This window comes from Uloborus diversus, chromosome 9 (assembly GCF_026930045.1).
Source record: "Uloborus diversus isolate 005 chromosome 9, Udiv.v.3.1, whole genome shotgun sequence".
Classification (NCBI taxonomy): domain Eukaryota; kingdom Metazoa; phylum Arthropoda; class Arachnida; order Araneae; family Uloboridae; genus Uloborus; species Uloborus diversus.
In genome coordinates, this window is record NC_072739.1 from 66,221,310 (window position 1) to 66,249,018 (window position 27,709).

The window sequence follows — 27,709 nt, forward strand, 5'->3', positions numbered from 1 at the left end:
AAGAACCTAAACCAATCCCATTACACAAGTCTAATATTTGCTTATTGGGACCAAAAAATCTGTTAAATCGGAACATAGAAACAAATTGGAGAAAAATTAAAAATTGGCGTTTGAAGCGAATTTCAAGTGGGTCACCAAACTTAATAATTACTGCAATAAAAATTAAAAATGGTTCCTTGTAACTTCCAACTAAATTCAGCATTGTTTGCAGGAGAGCAAAGTTAACGAAACTCCCATTGCATATCCGCACTTTTCCAGTCAAGATCAAAATTTCAGTGAAATTTCAAACTTCTTCAGTTCAGTTAGCATGTTCAAAAATATGTAATTATTTTTCAAAAAAAAAAAAAAGCCAAGTTGTAAAATAAGTACATCTCATTGAAAGTTTTAATGATCAATTGATACTTTTTACCACTTATTTTTTCGCCCTCTCATTTTTAGCTATTTCTGGTTACTGTATTAAATCAATACTGACTGAAAGGAATAAACTAAAACCATATCAGTCTGCACAGGTTGTTGAAAAAGTGTAAACAGATTATTCTCTTTAGTTTTATTTTTTAATGGAAAAATTTTGCAAACAGCAATTTTTCTTTGTATGCTCACCATACATATGGGGCTTACGGTAATCATAAGAGCATTAAAATCAGGGTTGCCACGGAAGTTCAAGAATGAAATTCCCTGACATTTCCAGGTTTTCCAGGTGGTTTTGAGAAAAACTCCAGGTTGTCGATCTCCACCTTCATTTTGCAACATTAATATATACATCTCAAATTTTGATAAAACTTACCTCATTTTCAAACTTTACAAACAATGGTTACCAAATTTAATTTTCTCAAGCTGAAGTAATCAAAAATATGTACTAAGGGTGGTTTAATTTTTTTTTTCTCTGAGCTCGAGTCCAAGACACCCCTTATTCCTTTTAGACTTACTAATAGTATTGTGCTGTAAAAGTTTTAGCTTCTTACTCAAATTTTAAGAAGGTGCTCAATGACCCCTTAATTTAACATTAGCTCTAGCATAGAAAAAGTCACAAATTTAGAAACATTTAATTTCCCCAGCTGTTTTTTTTTTAATGTAAGTAATTATTTTATTGCAATGAATATGCATATAACTCGTGTAGATTATAGTATGTAACATTATTTTTTCAGTTCAATGTATTTTTTATCCCCCTCCTCATACTTATGAAGTTTGAGGGAGGGGGTCGAGCACCCTCTTTCAGTTGGAATAGGAAGTTAAAACTCTTCCAGTATTTTACTATCCACAAGTCTAAAAACATTGAGTAATGTCCTGTTTTCTAGGAGAAACCTTTTTTTTTTGAAGTGTATTTTTGAACTACCCTAATGTACTAACACAAGTGAAGCAAATCACGGTAATAAACAATTAATGTAAATGTAGCATATCTAATTTTCAATAGCGAGGAGCCACTGCCTTACATCAAGTGAAAGAACTGCAAAATTAACAATTGTGACATCTGTATCACAAAAATAAAGTTAATTGCTAAAAGAATCTGAGCTAAAAACTTATGAAACCTAAACTTTTTCAATTATTGCCTTCTACCCCTCCAATCCATTGAACTCAAAGCGATTTTTAGACTTTGGCCTGTAAAAAAATCATGCATCTTTTAGCTTCACATATTTCCCCTGTTTGTTGCTCATAAAACAGGGGTGCTCCTCCCCAAGTTCAATGGCACAACCCCCCCCCCCCCAATATTTCTGAACGCCTTAGCGCTTTTTTTTTTATTTTTAACCCTCTTTTTTTATTTATTTTTTTACCTATTTATTTATTTTTAATTATTATTGTTTTGAAAGAAAAGTGTGCTCGCTCCCCAATAAAATACATACACACAGATGAAAATAATAAAGTAAAATAATATGAGTAAATAATTTGAATAAAAATAAAGTAAAATAAATAATTAAAAAATCCCCCCCCCCCAAAAAAAAAGAAAATGATAGCGCAACTTGCGCCATAATCACTCCTGTGGGCACCTTGTCATACAATTAAATTTTGAGCATTGATCAGAAACTTTTCTGATGTGCAAATTTTTTTTCAATCGGATTACTTTTATTTTGAAAAAAAGAAGCGCATTGGAAGTCTTTAAAGATCACTACCAAACTACTAAAAGATTAGCGATACTTCTGTAAAAAAGAAACTTTCTAAGTTTAAAATTGTCTAATGAACTAAATTTACAGAACAAAATTGTTTAGAATAATACGATTTCATTAATTAATTTAAAGAAATAATATAAAATATGAAAAGATTATTGCAGCTCATTAAAAACTTCAGTCGCACTCGCAGACAAAACAATGTGCTATGCATCATAACAACTTCAGAACTGCTGACGTAAACAAGCAGCGTTTAAACAGAACCCGCTCAAACGAGGAAGAAAAGAAGTACCTTCAGCGCATGTCCGCCGCCGACTGCTATGGCGCAAGCACCAATGGCAGAGAGTTGATAAAAAGAACTGCAGGGGGAAGAAGAAAGAGGGGAATGACTAAAAACGACGAATGGGAAGGGAATGGCGGCGAAAAAAACAAGGCTGAAAGTTTTTTTTTTTTTTGACGTCATAAACCGCGGGCCGCGCTAAGAACGATCGGAAATATGCAATTTTTCATTTTCCCTGACATTTCCATGATTTTCGGCCATTTTCATTTTCCCTGACAATTCCAGGTTTTCCCGGTTTTCCCGGTGCGTGGCAACCCTGTAAAATGTTTCGTATATAGAATGTTCGGTCAAGCTACACAGGTTTTGTTTGCTTAATCGGACCAGCTGGTTATTAGGATTAAAATGCCAGTCTCAAGGTGTCCTATTGTCCGGAATCAACTATCTATATTATATAAAAGCTAAAAAATACATATTTAATATCCTCTTCTTACTTTCGCATCAATCCTGAATGAAGCAAAACATTTATGGCATCATTGCTTACTGTATTTTCTGACTGCTGAGAACCAACCATAAAATGCAAGAGAGCCTATGAGAGAAGAAAAATTATGGTTGAGAAATAGTTGAGGCAAATACAATACATATTACAAGTACATAAAGCTTCGGCATCACATAACACAAAAGTCAATAAATATGTACTAGTGTGCAGCCAAATGCACATTTTTGCCAGGTTCTTGAAGTTTGTTAATTTATAAATCAGGTAAAAGTGAAATTACATAAAACAAATGTCATAGAAATTAGAAGTTAAGTACTACAATGTTAAAAAAGAAAACAAAAACTTTGCTATAGAGGTAAAACAAGAAGGAAAAGCAAACCTACTTCCCAGCGTTCCATCGCATATGAATCCAAAAATTTCACATCTCTGGCATGTTTATCTTTTTCCAATGTAGCACAAACTTCCCACTGTTTACCACTAGCAAAAAATCCAATAAAAGTTAGAAAGAAATTGTCAGCTTCAGCTACAGATTTCTTGAATTTTGAAAATCATCTGACAAATACAATTTAATTAATTTATTTATATTGTCAATGTTTCCACTATTTGTCATTGTACTTATTTTTTATGAGCAAATTTATAATTTTAGATCCATTAGCACAGGGAAATCTTCAGCAATCAAGCAGGAAGCTTTGAAGTCAGGTTAAAGTTACAAAAATTCTCAAAACTTTTTTTTTTCAATAGAAAGGGGGTGCATCGCAGATTTAATTTTTAAGGGGGGGGGGAGTAGTTTAGATCAGTTCAAAAAATCCACTTTTTTAATGTCATAAAATATTAGTAAAACTATTGAAGAATATGTAGCCAAAATTTCAGTAGTTCCGATGCTATGAGAACTTAAAATGACTTGTGAAGGTTTAAAAACTTTTTTTTTATTATTTTCAAACTTGTTTTTTTGTAAACAACTTTTTTTGAGCAGTTCTCAAAAGGTGGGAACAAAAAAGTTAACTTTGAGCAATTTCAAAAATTTTCAAATTTGACATGAATTTTGCTTTTATTCTATAGTATGCATACCTAGAACACAATATATGAACATGAAAAGACAGCAGGTATTTGTAAAAATTGTTAATTAGCAAATTAAATCAGCAGTCTGCAGGTAACAGATTTTGGACATCATCATAATGTAAGTTTCACCATTTTTCACAATTGTTAATTTGATTTTTAACTTTTCCAATGAAAATTTTATTTATTACTTTTTGAATTTTGCAATTTAATAATAAAGAGGATATTAATGAAGTACTTGAATGGCTATACATGCTGCTCTTTACATATAATAAAGTTTTGGAATGATTTTGAAGAAGTTGATGAAAGGTAAAAAAAAAAAAAAGCTTCATGGAAATAACTATACAAACTCGTAGTTTGATTTATTGGAAAAAATAAGGAATAAAAATGGAGACAAATAAATAGGACATATACATTTTTAAAGGAAAAATAAACAAAATATGCTTTAAGAAAGAATGTAAAAAGTGTCATCAGTTTTAATAATAAATAATTTTTCTAATGTCATAAGAATTAAAACGATGTCTAAAAAAAATTATTGAAAAAAGAAATTCGTATTTCTATTTCGAGATCATTAAATTATGTTTCCAAAAGAAAGAAGAGAAAAAAAAATCCTAAAATAATAAAAGAGGGGGGGGGGGGGGGGGGAATGTTAGCACAGGTGATAAAGTCGCCAAAACTGGTGCAGCTGACGACAAACTGCCGTAACTACATCTGTCAAACTGGAATTCCTCTCTGGTAACCTTTAGCTTTTCGTAAAGTGTGTTGTCGCCAATGGAGGTTTGCTTGGCGATTTGAGCGCAAAATGTCTTTCATTACGATCATAACCAGCCATGTTTAAACTGTAATTTATGTACTGTTCAATGTGTAACGTATTAATTATGTAAAATACCAATGGATTAAAAAGATAACATTATAATAACCTTTTTTATTGAGGCTAGAAGACAGTGGATCATCAAAAATTATGAATAAATGGACAGAATTATCGGCGTCAAGATCGTAACGCTATTTGGACATCTCACATGTATGTTAAAGAAAAATTACTTTTCTTCTAAGATACTGCATAAAAGCTTATGAAAACACTTTTAAACAATTAAAAATTGATTCTGAGGATCGATAAATACCTTTAAAACGAAAACATCATATACTTAGTTCTTAAATAATAGCATTGTAAAGATCGTAGCTTTTGGACATGCATCAAATTTCAAACTTACTTTTTTCTACAATCGTTTACAAAGTAAATAATCTGTCTTTACTTTCGTTATTTGTGTAAAATATTAACAAAAAATTATTTAGTGTAAGATTCATACCTTTAATTTTTTTTTTAAACGTATGGAAATAATTTAAAAAAAATTTTTTTTAATGGTACATTTGCTCAGTTAACGTTTTAGTATGTCCAAAATTGTGCCTTTTAGCAAAGAAAATATTTTTTTAAGGGCATTTGAAGAGCATCTTTTCCATAATTTATGTCAATTCCTGTCTCTATACATTATTATAATTTAACTAAAAAATTTTTGAGTTAATTAAAATGAAAGTTATTTGGTGTTGAAGCTTCAAAGTTGAGGTCTGTGTTTGCTCCTACCTTTTAAAAACTGCCCTTTTATAACTGGTGGGACTTCTAGCTCAAAGAGTTTTTAGCAAATTTTTCTGAAAATTTGTGTGAATACTCTTTGTCAATTATACTTTATGTGAACCTAACTCTTTGATGAGATTATTAATAAAAATATTTTTTGTGCAAGAAATGTGAAAAAATGGTACAAAAACATAACATTGTAAATAACAAGGTTTCCACTCTTCCAGCAGATTAAAAAATAGGGCTTTTATATGGCCTTTTTTAAAGCACATTTTTAACTATATAGGACCACTTCACGTCAGTGTCGCAACAAGAAACTTTTCGAGGTGGGAAGAGTTTTGCTTATAAACACACATACATAGAAACATACAGTTATACAGTCGGACCTCGCTATAAGATCACTCGTCGAAACTTCAAGAAAGTGACCTGTGTCTTTATAACCAAATCATATGCTTTTTTAACAATGAGCATGTATGTAAATAGCAAAATTCTTTGTGAAATCTTTTATGTTACAAATTATCAGTTTATTAGGTTGTAGCTTTTTAGCAAATGTCTTTACCGTTTATTAAAGGTCGAAGGGTTTGCCAAATGCAAAAAATATGGCCTTTGATTAATTTTTAGGGCTTTTGACGATTAAATATGGTTTTTAGAGGGGCCTCTACAAACAATACTTGAAAATAGGGCCTTCACAGGGGCTTTAGAGGACCTGTGGGAACCCTGCTCAAAAACGTGCAATTTTCAACTTTTTAAATCACATTGTAGAGAACATCATTATTTTAGGGAATGAACAATGTACTACAACCCTCCCTTACCCTACAATGTAATGATATTGTGGGGTATTAAACATCATATTGTAGGGAAATCTGTAGTTAACGAGAAAGAAAGATTGAAATGATTACAGACAAAAATTGTGGCTTCGGTAATGACCTCCAGCAAGAAGCTCTGACGGCGATTGCCCATAGACAGCAGTTTTTAACTCCACTAATTCTCGTGGAAATGACTTGAAAAAATTACAAGTTGTACTTCAAAACGTGAAAATTTTTTCCAAGTTTAAAGAAATTCTGATTACTTCTTTCCTGTTAAAAAAAATAATGAAAAACACTAAAATTTCGGCCTCCTAAATTGGTTTACCCCCAAGTATGTAAAGGGACTAAATACAGCACTTAATAAAAAAGAGAACAAACTTATCTACTAGAAAAAGTGTTCAAAAGCAACTAAAACAATTAAAAATTTAAGATTATTTGAAATAAAATTTTGAGAAATAATTTAATTTCATAGGTTTTTTTTTTCAATCACTATAATAAGTAGCCATTTGTATAAAATATGATCATAAAATAAGAAATAAATGTAAAAAACACTCAACTTTTCATATTTAATTCATTTACTGATTATATACTCTTTTTAACTCCTATCTTGTTCCATCTCTCGCTCTGTTTCAATTTTTTTTTTAAATGACGGAAATCCGTCAAAAGACTGAAAACTTTCACCCCTGGTTGAAGCAACTAACAGCATGACCTTGAAAAACATTAAATAGGAAAGGGGTATTTAAGTGCAGGGCTTGAGAAAGTGGGAAATAAAATGGCAGCCAGAAAAATGGGATGGGGGGGGGGGGTACTTAATTTAGATTCCAAAACCCTGAAAAACCCTGCAAGCATAATTAGGACACAAAAGGAGACAAACACCTTTAATAATGGCCATTTTGGATGCCCAAAAAATAAATTTTGGCATATCGATAAAAAGGTTTTTCTTATTGGAATTCGGGACTAACCAATTAAAAAAACCGGTAATTTTGGTATTTGTAAATTATAAAAACCTGGAAAAGTTTCACTCCAAATGATGTCAAACCTCCTTCTCACATAGTTATTTTCTTACACAATTAAAATTTACTTTCAGGTAAAAATTAGAATTCCATGCTTAATAAAAATACGTAAGCCTTATACTTCGAATACAATTTATTGTACTAACAGGGGAAAAAAAAACATGTATGGAGAAAAGAGGAATAGATACAAAAAATGGTAAAAACAAGAGTTTGGGCAAGTGTCAAAATTCTTAAAATAGGACCAATAGTTTTATAGTAATAAGCTGTGAGAGTATGACCCCTAAGCCCAAAAAGATATTTATTAATATTTAAAATTGGTGCATTGGAAAATTTTTAAAATTTTATTTGGCTAACCTATTAATGAAATTATTGCTTAACATTGATGTTTCGTGAATGTTGTTGCATTGATAACGATGTCACTCCTCTACTATAGAAGTCTAATCTAGAGTTTTTCAATGTACTTCAAGGCATAGCAATATCAGGGCAATTACTTAATCAGCAGTACATTTATCAGCTATATTTTTTCAGGGGTGTAGTGTAGCAGGCCTCCTCGTTGCGCACCCTGGGTAACACAAAATCTGCAACAGCCTTCGCCATCTCTCTTGCTGATCCTGTTTATCTAATCTAAAGGCTTCATGGAGGTTTACAAAAATCCTATTTAAAAATGTCCTTTTAAGGGCAAGGACAACGCTGGTCTTAATGTTCTTTTTTGGAATACCAGTGGACTTACCATTGACAAGTTCTCTGAACTAAAAAATATTATTTTTGCTGAAAGACCTGATGCAATTAGTATTGCTGAAAGTGGCCGTTCTGCTGACAAACTGGAATCTTTTCCAATGAAAAATTATAAATCATATTCTCTTAAGCGTTCTCGTCAAATCGCATCTGGAATTGTCGTTTGTTAAGGACACTCTCATTGCAGAGCCTTTGATTAAGCACACTATGACATCTTTAGATTTTCTGGAAGCGTTTGAACTAAGAGTGTGGAAAAATAACATAGGTTTTCATATTTCCTTTGTTTACAATCCTCCTCGCAATAAACCTGATTTGAACTCTCTCATTGTTGACTGGAACAGATGCTCCATCATTTTAGGTGATTTTAATGCCCATTCCACCAGATGGGGTTACGACCAAAATTGCCCTATTGGCAATTTAGTTGAAGATTTTATTGACACAAATCAAATTGTTTTTATTGAAAACTCAAAGGCCTTGCCAACTTTCCTCTCATACGGAGGAAATTCTTCTCATCCGGATTTATTGCTGGCTCATCCACACCTAATATCTATGATAAAACATGACCTTATTAAGGCCCCTGGTGGTGTTGGTCATAAAATCCTTTCTGTGATTATCACTGAGCCAAAACTGACTGGTGACCCCAGAATTACTCGTTGGAACTTAAAAAAGGCAAACTGGGAGCAATATGCAGAGTTAACAGATTCTCTTTTGGGAAACTGTCCTTTGAATGAAAATATTGATAAGGCCCTCGACCAGATTGTTTTCACAATTTTGGTGTGTGCCAATGTTTGTGTCCCTAGGGGTCGTATTAAAATTGCTAAACCTTTTTGGAATGATAAGTTTCAAGACCTTAAAGAAGATAAAGACAGAACAAGAGCTAAAGCGGAATCTACTGGCCTTATGGAGGATTGTATTGGTTTAAGAAAAAGCCAAGCTAGTTTGAAGAAAGAGATTCTAAGAGCAAAATGCTCATCTTTTGGCAGGTTCTAGAGGGCATGAACTACTGAAAAGACGGACCAAAGGCCTTCAGATTTTTATCTGCATTAAATGGTAAACGCACACAGCCTTGCAAACAACCTTTGAAGATTGGCACAAGAACTTTGACCTCAGAGCAAGATATTGCTAAGGCTTTCTTGAAATTTTACCGCAAGATTAGTAATTTTAACCCACCGATTAGGATTATGAGGGGGGAAATTATCCCCTCTGGGGTTGAACAAGCATGGAATAGCCCTTTCTCTTCGCCTTTTACTTTTTTGGAATTTAAAAGAGGACTAAACTGCATGTCAAGAGGAAAAAGTGCTGGTCCTGATGGCATCCTCCCTGAATTTGTTTTGGAGCTTTGCCTTAAAGCTAAACAAACAGTTTTAAATTTTATAAATAAAACATGGGGCGGCACTTTCCCAAGCCTCTGGAGAAAGGCTGATGTTGTACCTATCTTAAAACCTAGAAAAGATCCGACTGACATACAGAATTTTAGGCCCATTTCCTTGACCTGCATCCTTAGTAAATTAACCGAAAGAAGGATCGTTGATCGACTTCAGTACTTTTTGAACCACAGTGGCCATATCTCTGAGAGACAGGCTGGTTTCAGACGAGGATATTGCTAAAGATCTCATTTTTATATTATATTTTTTGATCTTTAACACTCCATAAATGTAACTAGATGGCAGCACCAGCTTGCGTGTGTTGTGTATTACATAACGGAAAGATGATGATCTAAAATGACGTCAGGAATAGGGTGTGGAAAACTGTCAGAATTGAATGCGTGATATCCGATTGGATAATTTGAGCTGTAGCGTCACCTTGCCGTTTTGTTTGCTGAGCTGATTTATCTGTTCAGTTGGCGGTTGAACTTTTTACATTCAAGATGCTCTCAAAAAAGCGTCCTTCCCCAAAGTTGTGCAAAAATGGCTGGAGCCGACATAGGAGAAAAAGAAAAAAATATACTGTGATACTATAAAATATTACGGTAACAGTGTTTAATCACAAATGAAATTTACCCAAGTAATATGTCGTAACCAAGAACTGCATTATGTAATATATTTTCATCTCTAATCGCATTCCTCCTCATCCTGAAATTTACCGGCTTCAACATGGACTCCATGCTCATTTGTTCTGCATTCCGGCTCATTTGGAAGAAAAATTGCAACTGAACTGCATTGTGTAATAGGAAAGGAAACACCTATTTCGTTTTTGTTGAACTCAACCGAATGAAGATAAAATGAAAAATATCTCGCGGCTTGTTCAACAAAAATCCCAACGCATTCAGCCGAATCATCAGGAAGTGTGTGCTTCGTAGTTCATAGGAACTAAGAGAAATATTCACCATTTTTTTATCTACAGACTGTTTTCGTGATAAAACTACTGATTACCTCTACTCCGCCACGCAGAAGAGTAAATATGCATAATTTGTGACGGTGAAATTATTGAGTGAAAAAAGTTGTGATCGTCGCATCTCAACTTCGCGATTTAGAAATGCATTGATATTAATGATTCGAATCTGTTATTAATGAGTTCCTATTATGTGCTAAATGTGAAGATCATGTCAATTATATATCCAAGTTAAAATTTAATAAATTGTTGTAAAATGGTAAGTTAATTGCCTCAGAGTTTCAAATATGATGGTTAATGATTTAATATTTTGATGGGAATTTAAATTCCAAAAATAATTGATGTGTCACAACGCTATGACTATCCACTATACATTCAATTTATTTGGCTAATTTTTAATACACCTTTCGTCATGTTGTTGTATACACAAATTTTCATCATAACATCACCATAATTTTTTTACATTTTTGGTGCCGTGACGAAAAACTTAGTTAAAATGTGGGTTGAGAACTTGGTGTTTAAAAAACTTAAATTTCATTGATCAATGGTGAAATTACTTAATCGGCATGTTTTATTTTGCATTTTTGTGTTTTTATGATCTATTTGATGCTATAATCATGTGCATGATTTATTATATTTTTTTGGTATAATTTCAACTTGCATATTTATATTTTTGTATATTTTTGAAAAATTTCGGGCGTCTCAATTCAGAATGGCAAATTCATTATTATCGCTCATTCCAACTTTTTCTGGTGAAACTTCAGAAAATGTTACACAATTTTTAGACTCGATTTCTGAAGTGGCTGAACTTGAGAAATGGTCTTCAACGAAGAAATTAATAATTTTGAAATTGAGATTGCGTAACAATGCTCATGAATTTATTTCTGTTTTTTTGCAAAAGAATGCTGATGCAACTTTTGCTGATATTGCCACTGAATTGAAACGTAAATTCACATGTGCTACTTCTTTTGAGAATGCTCAAAAGGAATTTTTCAACATTTCGCAAAGGCAAGGGCAGTCAGTAACCCAGTTGAGCGAAGTAATTAGTAGGGCAGCTGACAAATTCCTTAATCCTAAAAACAACCAGGAAAAAGATTTATTGGAATTAGTCGAAAAGTCAAAATTGTCCAAATTCCTAGATGCATTAAGACCTGACATTAGAATCGAAACACAAAAACAGGGGGCGAACACTTTTAAACAAGCCATTAAAATAGCAAAAAATGTAGAGATTGCTCTAAACAACGTTGACAATTTTCAGAATTCTCAGTTAGAAATTAATATGTTGTTACAAAGTCAGGATGAGACAAATAAGAAAATAGCTGAACTAACTGAAACAATTAAAAATCTGAAAAGTGCGAAGGGTTTAAATGAGAAGGCTTCCTCGTTTAATTTTGATGTAAATGCCTTGCAATACAGCCAACCCCAACAGAATACAAACAATTTTCAAAATATGCCATCCAATTCCCAGAATCAGAGAATTTTTCAAAATGTACAATGCCATATCTGTGGAAAAAGCCACATTACTACTCAATGCTGGTACTTTCCTGGCAATGCTAGGGGTCGTCCTTTTCACAATGTTAGGGGCACTCGGTCAAGACATGGGGGGTTCAATAATAGGCAAAGGGGGCATAATTCCAAACCATACAGCAGGGCCGGTCAAAACAATCAACATTTAAACTAGTGGGGGGTTTTCGAAGAAATAATAGCCATCAAAATATGTCGGAGACCCACAATTTTGTTTACGAAACTGAACGGTGGCTTGATCCAAAATTGATGAATTCATTTGGAGAGACAACAAAACGCATTCAAGACAATTTATTTTTTTCTGATAAGAATGAAAATTCTGAAATTGTGCATGGTATGATAACTTTGGGAACTGATTCTAATGACCATCAGGCTACTGATAATATTTTTTCGCACTCAAAAGTACTCATGTCTTGCACAAATTCTGATAATTCTTTACCAATTATTCAAATTTCATTTAAAAAGGCTAATTACCATGCGTTGCTGGACTCGGGGGAAAATATTTCGGTGTGTCAACATTCAGTTATAGATCAAATTAAAGATGAGATGAAAGTTAACTATGTTTCTAGGGGAATTAAAATTAAGACGGTAAACAACCAAACTTTAAATTGTACTTCAGCTGTTGAGATGAAATTTAAAATCCAGGGCAAGTGGTTTTCAAATATGTTTTTCACTACAAATTTTGATTGGAATGCAAATTATCAGTTTATACTGGGATATGACTTTTTTCATCGAAACAAAATTGTTTTGGATTCTGTTAATAAGAGAATCATTACTGATAAAACCAAATTAGATTTTATTACTGTCTCACCTAATGAGCAGATTAAACAGGCAAATTCAATCTCAACCACCAATATAGTTAAGGAAAAGGAAAATCTTAGTTGTTCGACAGAATTGTTTAAAGTTAAAGCTTCTCTTAATTTCAAAATCAAGCCTAAATCTTTTGAGATCATAAAAATGAACATTCCGCATCAAATCAGCAATGCCGAATTAATTCTTTTTTCTCCTGGTAGTATTAAATCTAAATGTGTTATCAATTCTTCAATCCACTCTGCGAAAAATGCTAGTGGGATTTTCATAATTATTGACAATGACTCAGACAAGGAATTAATTATCCAAAAGGATCAAAACTTAGGGACTGTTCAGGAAATTTCTAAAAATGATTTCGAACAGCCTTTTGAGTCTGAAAATTTCCAAGTTAACAATTTGACTCTTGAGGAAATTTTAAATTTAAGAAAGAAGGAACTTTTACCTACAGACTTTGATTTGGAACATTTGAGTGAGAAAGATAAAAACAAAATAATTAAAGTATTAATGGATAATTATCATGTTTTTTCGAAGAATTATTTAACGCTTGGTTCAAGCGATTTCATTAAACCCCATTTAAAACTTTTACACTCATTTGCATTACAAAGTAAAGCTTATCCTCTGCCTAGAATTGCAAAACAATTTGCTGAACAGGAAATTAAAAAGTTGTTAGATGCAGACTTAATTGAGGAGTCATTTTCAAACTATTCGTTTCCAACTCTTTTCGTCAAAAAAGGTAAATCAGATGATCCAAATGCCAAACCTAAATTTAGGATGGTAATTGACTACAGACTTTTAAATGCAATCACCGAACCGTACAAAATTTGTTTGCCAAAAATCTCAGATATTGTACAAAATATAGCAGGCAAAAAACTTTACTGTGTACTAGATTTGAAGGCAGCATTTTTCCAGATTTTACTTAAACCCGAAGACAGGGAAAAGTTAGCATTTTGTTCCGAACTTGGTAACTTTCAGCCTAAGAGATTACCTTTTGGAGCTAGAAATTCAGGGTCGTATTTTTGTTCTCTTTTGGGTAATTGTTTAAACTGTTTGAAAGGACCTAATTTGCAATTTTTCTTGGATGACATCGTTTTAGCTGCAGATTCTTTCGAAGAGCTCATCGTTATCTTACAGAAAGTTTTTGATAGGCTGCGGCTTTTTAATTTAACACTTGACCCAGCCAAACTACAGTTATGTAAACCTTCCATTACCTATTTAGGATTCAACATTGACTGCAATGGTTTTTCTCCTTCAGAGAAGAATATTAACAAAGTGAATAAATTTCCCATCCCAAAAAATGTCACACAAGTGCAAACATTTTTAGGCATGACCAACTATTTCAGGCACTTAATTTTCAACTATGCAGAGATTGTTTCTCCCATCGTCAATTTAACGAAGAAAAACACCCCATTTTTTTGGTCTAATGATTGTCAGGATGCTTTTGAGAAAATACAAGATATTATTTTGAATAAACCTACTTTGAAAAATCTTGTTAATGACACACCCTTATTTTTAGTCACTGATGCAAGTAAAATTGCCATTTCGGCTATACTTATGCAAAAAGTAAATGATCAATTTTTTCCTATTGAATTTTTCTCTAAAAAATTATCTCCGTCTGAATCTAAATATCCATCAATTAGACGAGAATTATTCGCAATTTATTCTTCGATTAAACATTTCAGAGAAATTTTATATGGTACTAAGTTCACTGTATTTTGTGACGCTAAAAGTTTGAGTAATTTTATTCATCTTGAAAAACAACCTGATGTTGTTTGTAGGTAGTTATTATTCTTGGATGAATTTACTTACGAGACAACCTTTTTGCCTGGATTTTCAAATCCTGCTGATTTTTTAAGCCGTGTTTGTGAGGAAAATGAATTTGCTGTTAACAGCATGAATCTTTTTCAGCCTCAGCATAACTTGTCTAAGGCAACTATTTTTAAGGAACAACAGAAAGATAGCGAAGTTTTAGAAATTATTGAAAAGCTTCAGAATAATGACAAAACCATTTCTGAAACATTTTGTTTTGATGACGATAAAATTTTGCATAAAATTATAAATGTTAAAAAGAAAGGTAAAATTCAAAAATTCAAAAGAATTTATATACCTGTTAGTTTACGTAACGCAGCTATCGAAAATGCTCACCTTCCACATTTCGCAGCCCAGAAAACTTACAATTTTCTTCAACGTTTATATTTTTTTCCATCAATGTTTGCTGCAGTTAAAAAATTTTGTCGTTCATGTCAAAAATGTCTTGCGAATAAGCCCAAACGTGACAAAACCATTCCTAGGTTTATTTCAAAGAAGGATCTTTCTCCTGGTTCATTTCTATCTTGTGATTTGGTAGGAAAATTATGTCGGAGTGTCGATAATAAATTTTTTATATTTACAATCGTAGACAACTATTCCAGATTTTTGCAAACCTATAGTTTGGCAAACACTTCATCTTCATCCATAATAAGATGTTTGAACGACTATTTTTCTTCCTATGGGGTTCCCAAAATTATTTTAACCGACAATGGTCCTAATTTAATTTCAAAGGAAATTGAACTTTTTTTTCAAGTTTAAATATTGAACATAGGAAATCATCATTGTATTTCCCACAGGGCAATTCAACCATCGAACGCTGCCACAGAATTCTCAAAGAATCGGTTGCATCACTTTCAGAAAACACATCTCAGTGGTCACAAAAATTACCTCTTTTCAAATTGCATTATAATGCTAGCAAGCATGGTGTTACTGGGTTTTCGCCTGCCGAGCTATTCCTCGGTCGAAACATCAATATTCCCATGCATGCCTTTTCTGATCCTGAACTTGTCTCTCATTATGAATTATATGCCCAAGAAATGACAAAATGTGCTGAAAGCAATAAAGAATTGGTTGCTGAAAATGAGGATAGGTATTTTAAACAGCACGAGAAACAGTTAAAAGGGAGGTCAATTCCCAAATTTCAAATAAATGACAAAGTGTTTATAAAAAACCTGAATAATCCTGGTGTTTTAATGCCTAAATATAAAGGACCATACATCATTGAAAGAATTTTTAGAAATGACAACTACCTTGTAAGAAGTGAAAATATTAGTGATAAGAGTATTAAATTACATGCGAGTAAAATTTTTCCAGCCAGTTAAGGATATTTGTTTTTTCATTTTTGTTTTTGTGTGTGCAATGCTATGCTTCTTCATGAAAATTGTGCAATTCACATTTTGATCTTTATGTCAGACTAGCTACCTGATATATTCTTGCTTTAATTGTTTTTCATTTCTTGAGCCTAGCTAACTTGGGGAATTTTTAAACTAGTATTGCAGGTTCTTTTTATGTGATTTTGCATAGAAGTTTTTGGGGAACATACGATTGTTGTGACAGGATTAGGGTTAAAAAAAAAAAAAGAAAAAAAAAAAAATTTTTTTTATACTGGCTTTGACATTTTTTTTTTTGCAACTGTTTTATCATGCATAACTATTTTTGAGATTTGACGTTTTCCCTGTTGATCAATGAAACAAATCAACTTACCATTATTATTTTTGTCTTATATGTTTATTTTCTATGATCAGGGCTGTTCATGAATTTTTACTATTGTTTTAAATTTTTCCCTGGAGGGGGTGGAGATTTTAAAGATCTCATTTTTATATTATATTTTTTGATCTTTAACACTCCATAAATGTAACTAGATGGCAGCACCAGCTTGCGTGTGTTGTGTATTACATAACGGAAAGATGATGATCTAAAATGACGTCAGGAATAGGGTGTGGAAAACTGTCAGAATTGAATGCGTGATATCCGATTGGATAATTTGAGCTGTAGCGTCACCTTGCCGTTTTGTTTGCTGAGCTGATTTATCTGTTCAGTTGGCGGTTGAACTTTTTACATTCAAGATGCTCTCAAAAAAGCGTTCTTCCCCAAAGTTGTGCAAAAATGGCTGGAGCCGACATAGGAGAAAAAGAAAAAAATATACTGTGATACTATAAAATATTACGGTAACAGTGTTTAATCACAAATGAAATTTACCCAAGAAATATGTCGTAACCAAGAACTGCATTATGTAATATAGTTTCATCTCTAATCGCATTCCTCCTCATCCTGAAATTTACCGGCTTCAACATGGACTCCATGCTCATTTGTTCTGCATTCCGGCTCATTTGGAAGAAAAATTGCAACTGAACTGCATTGTGTAATAGGAAAGGAAACACCTATTTCGTTTTTGTTGAACTCAACCAAATGAAGATAAAATGAAAAATATCTCGCGGCTTGTTCAACAAAAATCCCAACGCATTCAGCCGAATCATCAGGAAGTGTGTGCTTCGTAGTTCATAGGAACTAAGAGAAATATTCACCATTTTTTTATCTACAGACTGTTTTCGTGATAAAACTACTGATTACCTCTACTCCGCAGGGTTGGCTTTTTGCCGGCAGAAACTTGTTTTTGCCCTGCCAGTGGCAGAAACTGGTTATAACCGGTAAAAACCGGCAGAAACTGGTAGAAACTGGCAAAAACTAGAAAACGCTTTGAATAGCTCTAGTAATTACTTAATGACAGGCAATTAAGTAAAATAAAAAATATAACTCCATTTCGTCATTGCAAAAACTTAATATAATAGTTATTTAATAATTAGTGTAAAAATATGTTAAATAACAAAACTGACATTTCCAAAGCAAAGTAAAATTTATCATAGTTGAAATTGCTATGTGTTAGAAATTTTAGCCTTGTAATGTCGTAACAAATTTTTCAGTTTGTTGTTTATAATTATTTTGTTTGCATTTAATATAAAGTGTTATATATATATATATCAAATATTTAAATAAATACAGATTCGTTTTATTTCATTAAACTCTAAAATTCAAGAACTTCTCATTTTACAATTAATATAACTGAACAAAGCTATTCTCAAAGAGCTTAATCAAGCAGTTACTGATAATCATTTACTCTCCTATATGCTCCATCCAAAGTATTTGGGAGTAAATTTATCATGTAATCAAGAAGAAAGTGCATGCACTTTACTCACAAATATTAACCCTGATTATGTACCTTATACCATTGCTTTACAAAACAAATCGGCCCCTTTTCCCAAAACCTATTTTTCCAATCACGTAACAACTACTCCAAATACCGCATGGTGGTCCAGTTTGAAAAAATGTGCTATAGATGAAAGTTATGTGAATCTTGCTTGTTCTTTGAGGATAATGCCAGCTAGTTCTGCTGGGATTGAAAGAATCTTCTCAAATTTCTCCTTTGTGCACAACAAATTGGGAAATTGGTTAGGTTTAGAAACAGCGTCAAAACTTTTATTTTGTTACAGGCTGCTGCAGTGGGAAAACAATGTAAAATTTGATTTTGAATGGTGATAGTGTTGTAAATAAATTGTATTTGGGTTAATATTTAATTATTTTTCTTATACATTTTCTGTTGTATGTCAGGAGTTGCATTTATGTCATTTTTTGAGTTTCTGCCAGTTTCTGCCATAAATGTGGCAGAAAGGGGTTTTTGCCATGCCAGTTTTAACCGGTTTCTACCAGTGGTTTTTACCTTCTCGGCAGAAACCTGCCAACCCTGCTACTCCGCCACGCAGAAGAGTAAATATGCATAATTTGTGACGGTGAAATTATTGAGTGAAAAAAGTTGTCATCGTCGCATCTCAACTTCGCGATTTAGAAATGCATTGATATTAATGATTCGAATCTGTTATTAATGAGTTCCTATTATGTGCTAAATGTGAAGATCATGTCAATTATATATCCAAGTTAAAATTTAATAAATTGTTGTAAAATGGTAAGTTAATTGCCTCAGAGTTTCAAATATGATGGTTAATGATTTAATATTTTGATGGGAATTTAAATTCCAAAAATAATTGATGTGTCACAACGCTATGACTATCCACTATACATTCAATTTATTTGGCTAATTTTTAATACACCTTTCGTCATGTTGTTGTATACACAAATTTTCATCATAACATCACCATAATTTTTTTACAGATATATTACGACTGAACAAATTGTTCAACTTACGCAACATACAAAGGATGGTTTTCAGAGGAAACAAAGTACTCTTGCCGTCTTCGTCGATTTTAAATCGGCCTTCGACCGTATTTGGAGGAAAAGGCTACTTAAGAAGCTACTTCACATGAAAGTGCATGGAAATCTTTTTAAATGGATAAAGGACTTTCTTTCACAGAGACTCTTAAACGTGAAATATGGTAACTTTCATTCAGGTTTTGGTCAAACCAGGCAGGGCCTCCCTCAGGGCTCAGTTTTGAGTCCTGTCCTTTTTAACATCATGGTAAATGACCTTTTGAGTTTTGTTAAAAATAGTGTTCCAGAGACTGAGTTGCTGTTGTATGCTGATGATCTTGTTATCTGGTCCACTGGCTCTGACATCTCTATGTTGGAGAAAACACTAAATTTGGCTTTAGAGGCTCTGACAACCTGGACCCTGGACAATGAGTTCAAAGTAAACCCGGAAAAGACAAATTTTGAACTCTTTACACTTAGTACCAAAACGTTTTACTGTTGACCTGATGTACAAAAACAGTGCATTAACTCGGACTGATTGTGCTACCTACCTAGGCATAACTCTTGATAACAGACTAACTTGGAATAAGTACATTGAACAAGTGACTGACAGAGTGGTGGACCGCCTTTGCCTATTGAAATGTCTTGCTGGAATAAAGTGGGGTTCTTCTCAAAGTGTTCTTACATCCACCTTTACATCTTACATTAAGCCTGTATTGGATTATGGCTCAGAGGTCCTTATTACTGCCTCTGACAGCACACTTTCAAAACTCGACCTCGTTCAAAATAAAGCACTAAGACTCATCAATGGTGCTGCGGTGTCCACCAATATTCCTGCTATGCAGCTACAGACAAAAATTTTTAATTTAACTGACAGACGAATCAAGGCTTTCCTTTCTCTCGCTGAAAGATTGAGAAAAGAGCATTTCTGGCCTGATTACATCCTTCCGCATACTAGACTAAAATCTCAACATTCTTTTCTTTTTCAGTGCCAAAGACTTGCAGAGGCCTTTGAGGTCTTCAACTCCAGACTCGGCATCTATAGATCATCTTCTTATACTGGCCTTCTGAGACATGTTGCCGCTAGCTTTGATCTGGTACAGCCTGTCAAGAAATCAGATTCTCATCAGACTGAGATGTACTCCATTGCTTTGGCCACAATACACGAGAGGTACCCTGATCAGGATTGGTTTAGGGTTTATACTGATGGATCGGCCACTCCTTCAGCTGGTAAAGCAGGTGTCGGTGCCTACTCCAAACATTTTAGTCTTCAGGAGCCTCTCGACACTTGGGCGGATAACTTCGATGGAGAAATGAATGCAATTTTTATGGCCATCAGATCTATTGGAGAACCAGCTAAACAAAATATTGTTCTCTTTGTTCATTCTCAGACTGCGATTCAGACCATTACCGATTACAATCTATATCCTACAGAACTTGAGCTTGAGTCTAAAAAATCCATTGACTCTCTTTTGCGTTCCGGAAGAGAGGTTATCTTCCAGTGAATCCCAGGATATTGTGGCATTTATGGAAATGAACGAACGGACATCTTGACTAAAGAGGCTGCGTCCCTGCATCCACCTTCTTGCCCGGTTCCTCTTAGAAACGCTAAGCCACTTCTCGCAAGCAAAATCCAACATGCTACAGTCTCTGCCCTGAGGAACAAAGCTGACGGAAAGCCCTGGGCTTGCCTTCTGGATGATGAACAGCGTACGCGCCTTTCTCTCCTTCCCAGAGCCCTGGGAGTTGCCTCTTTCCGAACCATTACTGGTCATGACTATCTACAGGCCCATTTACATAAAATCTTAACCTGGCAGATTCACCTCTCTGTGTGCTCAGTGAGGGGACTTCTCCAATGACAGGGGAACATCTTTATAGTTGCTCCTCTTTTCATGATATTCATAATTGTGATGACTTCCAGGCCCTAACACCCTTTGAAGCCACTTCATTGTTATACTGCACAGCAAGACGCCTTACGTTTGAAAGAACAACGGTGGGCGTAATTTAAAAAAAAAAAAAAAAATTTCAGATGTACCTATTTTGTGAAAATTTAGCAACAGTTTGAAAATCTTTGAAAATACACAAAAAATATTTTTTGAAACATAATGGCAAAACACAAGCACCCCTATACAACCCAAGAAGTTTTAACCTTTCTTAATTTTCCCTTTCTTTCTAACCAAACTAAACTAGCAATAATAAGCTGCAAAAATATGTTTGACCGTCATTTGCAACCTTAACGCACCCTCCTCCAGTATCCAAATAGAACTCAAAGAAATAGGGGTTACCTGAAAGTTCCTCAAGCCCTCATTTTGGTTGGGGTTTTTTCTAATATGTTAGGGCAAAGGGATCAGCATGCATTTTATTGTACGTTGTCGGGCCATACTTAGCACATCGCCGCTTCTGAAATAGTTCCTCTATTGGTGATTTTTGCTTGGCAAGGACCTTTACCACGTTCAGAGGTTATGGTTTTGAGAAACAGAGTAGAGAAGAGAGGAACAAGAGTTAAAAAAAACAAAAGGCTTTTTTTTTTGGGGGGGGGGAGGATTCTGAAGTCCATTTTGGTCATGTCACATTCAAAAAACAAGGTAAGCTCCTCTTTAATTTTTAATCTACACTGTACTCACTTCCAAATTAGGCCCAGAAATTTCAGTTCAAAGTATTGGTAAAAAAATAAGATCATCGTCCTTTGCTGGTCGTAAAATTTACAAAGCCTGGAAACTTTTGCTCAGACATTACCCAGAACAGCAAAAGAAAATGATTCTTTAATTAAAGTGCCAAGGGTAATAGTCCTTCTCATCTACCATTTGTTCATCTTTTTTTTTCTTTAAAAATAAACCCAACATACATTTAAGGATGATTGAAAATAACACATGATAAAAATAAAAAACAAACAGAAATTCATGAAATTTTGCTTCTTTTTTTTTTTTGCTAAGCTATCCTAATTTTTTTTTTTTTTTTTTTTTTTTTTTTTTTTTTTGTGTGTGGATACATTTTAACTGAGTAAGAAAGAACATGGAAATATGATTATAATTTTAAATGACAACACAAAACAACTATAATTGTTTGAATTCAAAAAAAAAAAAAAAACATTTTCACAGTTTTGATCTTTGACTTTCAAAGGAGTATGTGTGCAAACTAGAAACTGAGGTGAGAATGAGACAGAGAGGTGGGAACTTACCCTCCAAGTAAAGCAATTTTCAAATTTTTTCTAAAGATAGGATTTAGAATCCAGCCAGGTAGACCACCAGGAACAGGATATTCCATGTAAATATGAAGCTCACATAATGCTTCAACAGCATCTAAATGTTGCCTAAATTAAAATGTTCAATAAAATTATTCCATAAACATTAAACATTACTTTCGATGACAAGTTTTACACATGAAAATAAATATAGTACAAAACAATACAATGCAAAAAAAACATTAATATTTGCAGGACTTGTATCAAGTGTAAGAATTTTTTCACACTGCCTTAAGAGTAAAAAGCAAGTTCTACAACAAATCAAATTTTACTGCATAAAGAACCACACAACCAAGCTGAAAGTGACTTCTTATACCAAATTTACTATGTTGGTTCAGTTCAAAAGTAAGTTTGAAATCATTCATGCTTTTTTTTTTTTTTTTGCAAACTCGGACATCAGATCATACACAGCTGAAGAAGGCAGAGGATGAAGATGTTGTAGCTGTGAACCTCGAGTTGTTACCGCAATGGGAAAAGGTATGAAATTAAAATTTTGATTTAAAACTAAAAAAGCAACCACTCATTCAGGCTCTGGAGTGCTGATGACCTTTGTAAAAGGTAACAAATTTTAAAACAAAGGTGACTAAAAGGTGACCAAAAGCAATTTTAAGAAATCAAAAAACAGAAAAGGATTATTCCTTTTTACTGACTTTTACCAAAATAGTCTATATACTTTTTAAAAAGACTTCTTCACAATTTTGAACATGAAAATTATAGGGCAAGAAGTAGCAAAATAAAAATTTTAAGACATTTTCAAAAAAACTTTCAGTGAAAACTTTATGTAACCTTAATATTTTTTTTTATATCAACATAATAAAACTTAAATTGTGAAGTAAAAAGCAAGATGATGTATTTATTGAACATATATTTTATGCAATTCAAACATATTTTTAATTTTTCTTTTCCTTTTTTTTTTTTTTTAATTTTTATTTTACTGGAGCTAGATTTAGCTTGTTGAAAAATTATAAGCATTCTTTCTTTTTTCTTTATAAATACAAAGCATAAAAATTCACTCAAAGTATTGCCGATAAAGAATAACTGAGAAAACAAATTTGAAAAATCAGAATCTTCGACTGTAACAAAATGATAATAGTGCTTACAATTTAAAAATGAAATAATGTTGAAGTATGAAAATATGCCTGAAAATGTTCATTCGTACTTTTTTTCTTTTTGTTTTGGCAAGCTCTAAAAATATTCAATGACATATCCATGGGAAGTATAAAATGTAGTGTTAAATCAAGTTATTAAACAATTATAGTAACAAACTTAAAAAAATAAAAATAAAATAAAATAAAATAAAGTTTATCCAAAGTAGTACAAGTAAGAATAACTTTAAATTCAAATATATATATATATATTTGAAATGTTTACAGGATGCAGAAACAGTTTGCTTTCCCAGGGTGGGGATTTTGTTATAATCTGAAGGGGTTAAAAATGTTGCATTTGTATTATTTCTTTATATTCATGGCTTTTTACTACAAAATGATGTGATAACATTTGATTTTCTTTTTACCACTATCTTCTGAATTAATTCTTCTTTTTCTTTCACTTTTTCTTCAGCTTGGATACTTTTAACTCCCTTGAGCATAGCTTGAGCTACTTTTTCTGCTTTTAGGTCATTTTTTACCAGAGCTTTTTTTAGTTTCTGAGAAGCTTCAGAAAACAGCTTTTTGAGCAATCATGATTGCTTATTGTTCTCATTTGACGGTCCTTGGCATTGTGGTTCCTTTTTCAACTCGCAACAGGGGCCTCAGCAGCACCACCGCCCACCAGCTCCTGTGACCCTGAGCACTGCCCCCGGAACCCGCTTCTCCTGGTCGGTGGCGTCCATGTCCTACACACACGCATACTCGCTCACACACATACACACAGGTCTACACACACACACACACAAGCCTACACATGCATTACACGTGCGCCTACACACACACATTTATACACAATTACCGCCCAGGAAGAAAGGCAGGCTTGGGGGGACAGGAGCCGTTTCTAGAAACAATAACTCCAATGAGTAGGGTCCTCTAGCAACATAATTTAAATTCAAAATTTCAGAATTCAAATTTTTTTTTTCTTACTACTTTGGTTTGAAGGTGCTTTTTAAATCATTTTCACTGTTAAAGCTATCATTCAGATACGTTTCAAGAACTTAATTATTAAAGAAAAAAAAGATTTTCCTAAAGCACATTTCAAGAAAAATGAGAAAGGAGACAAAAAGGGCAAAAAGGTGACTAAAAGTAACAAAAATTTCAAAAGGTGACTAAAAGGGAGAAAGGTGACTGGCTTCTTGGCTTGCTTATTATTTTTTAATACTACTTAATTAATAAACTACTTAAGTTTAATTTTACTTAATATTATTTAAATTTAATATTACTTAAGTACAATTATATATATTTTTTTTATTTCAAATTAAAATAGCTACTGCACACTTATTCCTTTAAAGCTGTCATGGCAGAACTTTGGCTTTAGTTTTCAAAGGTAGCAGAAACAACTCATTGAGGCATTTAGAAAAATATGTGAACTTTCTTCAATATTTTAACATTTTGCTAAAGTTTTTTTTTTTTTCTATTTTAGCTTTTTTGCTAAAGATCTTTTGAACTCAGCTTAAACTCTTAAGTGTACAAAATAAAAACTTGACAAATAGTTTAGAAAGTGCATAAAACTGAATGAAATGTTACAGAATAACCTCACAGCTTATATTCACATGAAACAATAATAAATAATGAAATTCTAAGACTTTTAAATTGCAATGTGAAAAACATGAGTAAGAAAAATCTCATCTGGTAAACATTGTTTCTATGTTCAAAAACTATTTAAATATAAATTTAAAAAACATTAATTTTTTTTTAAATATAGAAATTACCAAAATTATTAACCAAAATCAAACTAAACCAAAATTAAAATTTTATCAAAGTATATACAATAATGTTTTTATTAAGTTGCTGAGAGAAAAATATGAAAAAAAAAAAGCGCATTTAAGTTTTTGGTTAAAATTCCATTTTTGCCACTTTGCCAAAAACCTATTTTTGCGACACTCGATCTTTATTGCGGAATCATACATAGAAAAAAACGAGCCAAACTGGGTCAGAGGCGGTTGCTGGTTGTCACTTTGTGTTTGTAGTATTCTCCTAAAGCTACTCACTTTACGAATTGCTGCCCTAACCAAGATCCAATTACTGCTTGAGGCACTGGTTGCTCCACGAACAAAAGGCGGGTAACATAATGCTTTGATAAAGTTGGAAGCTCTCTAAAATTAAAAACAAAAACAATGCAAAAAATTAAACAATTATAAAATATATTTCAAAACAGTAAACATACATTTTAATTAACTTTAACAATGCAAAAAAAAGCCATGACACAGTCTGTCTGTCTTTTTATTTTTGTCACATTCATTAATAAAATTCAGTTAATTTTTTTATAGCAATGTAAAAATTATTAAACTGAAATACAGAAATATACCTATAGTTAGGGCAAACTTAACCCAGCAGAATTATAATGCTTTGATGAGAATCTGCATAGCTTTTACGATGCTGCCAGGTTAGATTTGCCTTAACTATAGAACTAATCACTGCACAGCTTTCGCCTGGCAATTTAACTTCACATTTTGGCAGAAAATAAAAATACCAAACTAGCATATTAATTTTAGCTTTTCTTTACATTTGGGTAATATCAGGCATGAAATTACCAATAAGGGAAAAAGCAGACTTAATTCATGTGAAACAGAAAACTGAAAATATTTAATAGGACTCGACCGATGCATTGGCGCCGATGGTTCAAAAATTTAGCCATCCGCATCGGCAGCTGATGCTAACTTGGGTGAAAATTGGCCCTGAAAAACATCTAAATGCTGATGTTTTTCTGAAGAAAAAAAAAGGAAAAACCTCAAACTTTAATTTATGTATTTTTTACTCCATAATTAAAAGTAAGTACAGCATAGGGGCGGAAATCGAACAGCAACAGAACTAACACCAGTTTTGGGTTTTGGAAATATGACAAGTTTCAGATCAGTACCAAAGTTTTCACAACACTGCAGATACTTATCAAATACTCACTCTGATGATAGTTTTAAGAATTTTCTGCTCTTAAATCAAAATAATTACAGTTTGTATTGGCATGTTAGTGGAACAATTTTGAGCAAAAAACAAGGCTGAAATTTGGGGGACCAACCAATGTAGGGGGAAAAAAAATTCCGAATTTTTTCTTCCCAAACAGAAATAAAAAATCTCGACATTTCCCCGATTTTTAGCTTATCCCTTTTAATTTAACTCTAAACAAATAAACACTCACTTATTCTAAATGGCCCTTATATATAGTATGGCCCTTGATTGAAGATTAAACTGCAGAAAAAGCTCAACAATAAAAATAGGACTGGAAACGCCGATTAAAATCCCTAAATATTCATTATTTTTAATTTTCATTTTTAAGGCCTAAAAAGTCTAGTTTTTTTATTTTACTGAAATCCTCATTCATAATGTTGTAACTCGTCTCCTTAGAAAAATGGTTGCATGACGTTAGCTTTTTTTTTCTTTTTAATTTTTTTAGGAATGAAAAAAAAAACCACTTTCTTAAATTCTACATTTAACTCAATCCCCCCCCCCCCCTATTATATATCCATGAACTTAGAAAAATGGTTGCATGCTGTATTTTTACTTTGAAGGAAGCTTTTTAATTTTTTTTTTTTTTAATTTTTTTTAGGAAGGGGAAAAAAACATTTTCTAAAATTATACATTCAACTCATAAAGAAAGCAAAATCAAGAAATTTAATTTAGGGATACCTTATATCGCAAAATGTAAAATAATTTACATAAATGATTATCATTCTTTCAAGCCAATTATATATTTCAAGTAACTCTAAATCATTTAGTTGAAAAATAATTATCCACTATTGATGATGTTAAACAATATTTACTATACTCTACTCAGTAAGTACATTCACGTTCAGTATACTGCTAAAAAAAACTCTGCACTTGGTGTTATAGCTGTTGCATTATAGTGTTATATAGAACTGGTTTTTGTGTAGTAATGAATGTTAGTAACAGAAACATTCATAAGTGATTTTTTTTTTGGGGGGGGGGGGGGGGAATTTGATTTATTAATATTAATATATTTTAATATCTAGTATGTCTTTAAAACATGATTGCAAACCATCTTTGGAAGCGTTAGAGGAAGGGATAGGATTTAGGCACTCTTCTGCGGCACTGTTTCAATAAGAAAATTACAAATGTACAACTTTTGGCGATATTAGATAATATTAGAGAGGAGGGTGTTAAAGGACACTTGAACAGAAATTTTAAAAAAATTGAAGTCCTAAAAGGAAAGTTAAGAGCCCTTCAGTGATGTTGGTGCCAAGAGAGGTTCGGGAGGGGGGGGGGGAGGCTCCTCCGAAAATCCTGCAAAATTGAAGTCTTAAAAAACATGATTGTAGCCCCAGCTTTGGTAGCAAAAGCAGAGGGGAGGGCGTGTTCAGGGACTCGTCCGGAACAATTTTTGAAAATGGAAGATCTAAAAAAGAAAAGTTTTAGAGGATCTTCGATGATATTAGTAGGGCTCTCCCTCCATGGGAAGTTTTCCAAAATAGAAGGTTTAAAAACATGATTGTAAGCTATTTTGGCAACGTTAAAGAAAGGGATTAGGTTCAATATGACTCTCGCGTAACAATCTTTCAAAGTACAAGCACAAACACAATTTTAGACGGTATCCAGAGATGTATTGAACTCCTAAAATAATTTTAGAAGAATTTTAACGATG

At 32.9% G+C, this 27,709-nt stretch overlaps 1 protein-coding gene across 1 annotated transcript in view; it reads right to left on the reverse strand.

Moving 5' to 3' along the window:
* The window catches only part of LOC129230106 (general transcription factor IIH subunit 4-like), a 98,168-nt gene that overhangs the window by 63,900 nt on the left and 6,559 nt on the right, over nucleotides 1-27,709 (reverse strand). Inside the window, exons 3-6 of the mRNA XM_054864507.1 lie at nucleotides 25,104-25,208; nucleotides 21,902-22,033; nucleotides 3,256-3,349; nucleotides 2,871-2,965 (exon numbers count right to left, since the gene is read on the reverse strand). Of these exons, the coding sequence (XP_054720482.1) occupies nucleotides 2,871-2,965; nucleotides 3,256-3,349; nucleotides 21,902-22,033; nucleotides 25,104-25,208 (426 nt within the window). The remainder of the gene's footprint in view (nucleotides 1-2,870; nucleotides 2,966-3,255; nucleotides 3,350-21,901; nucleotides 22,034-25,103; nucleotides 25,209-27,709) is intronic.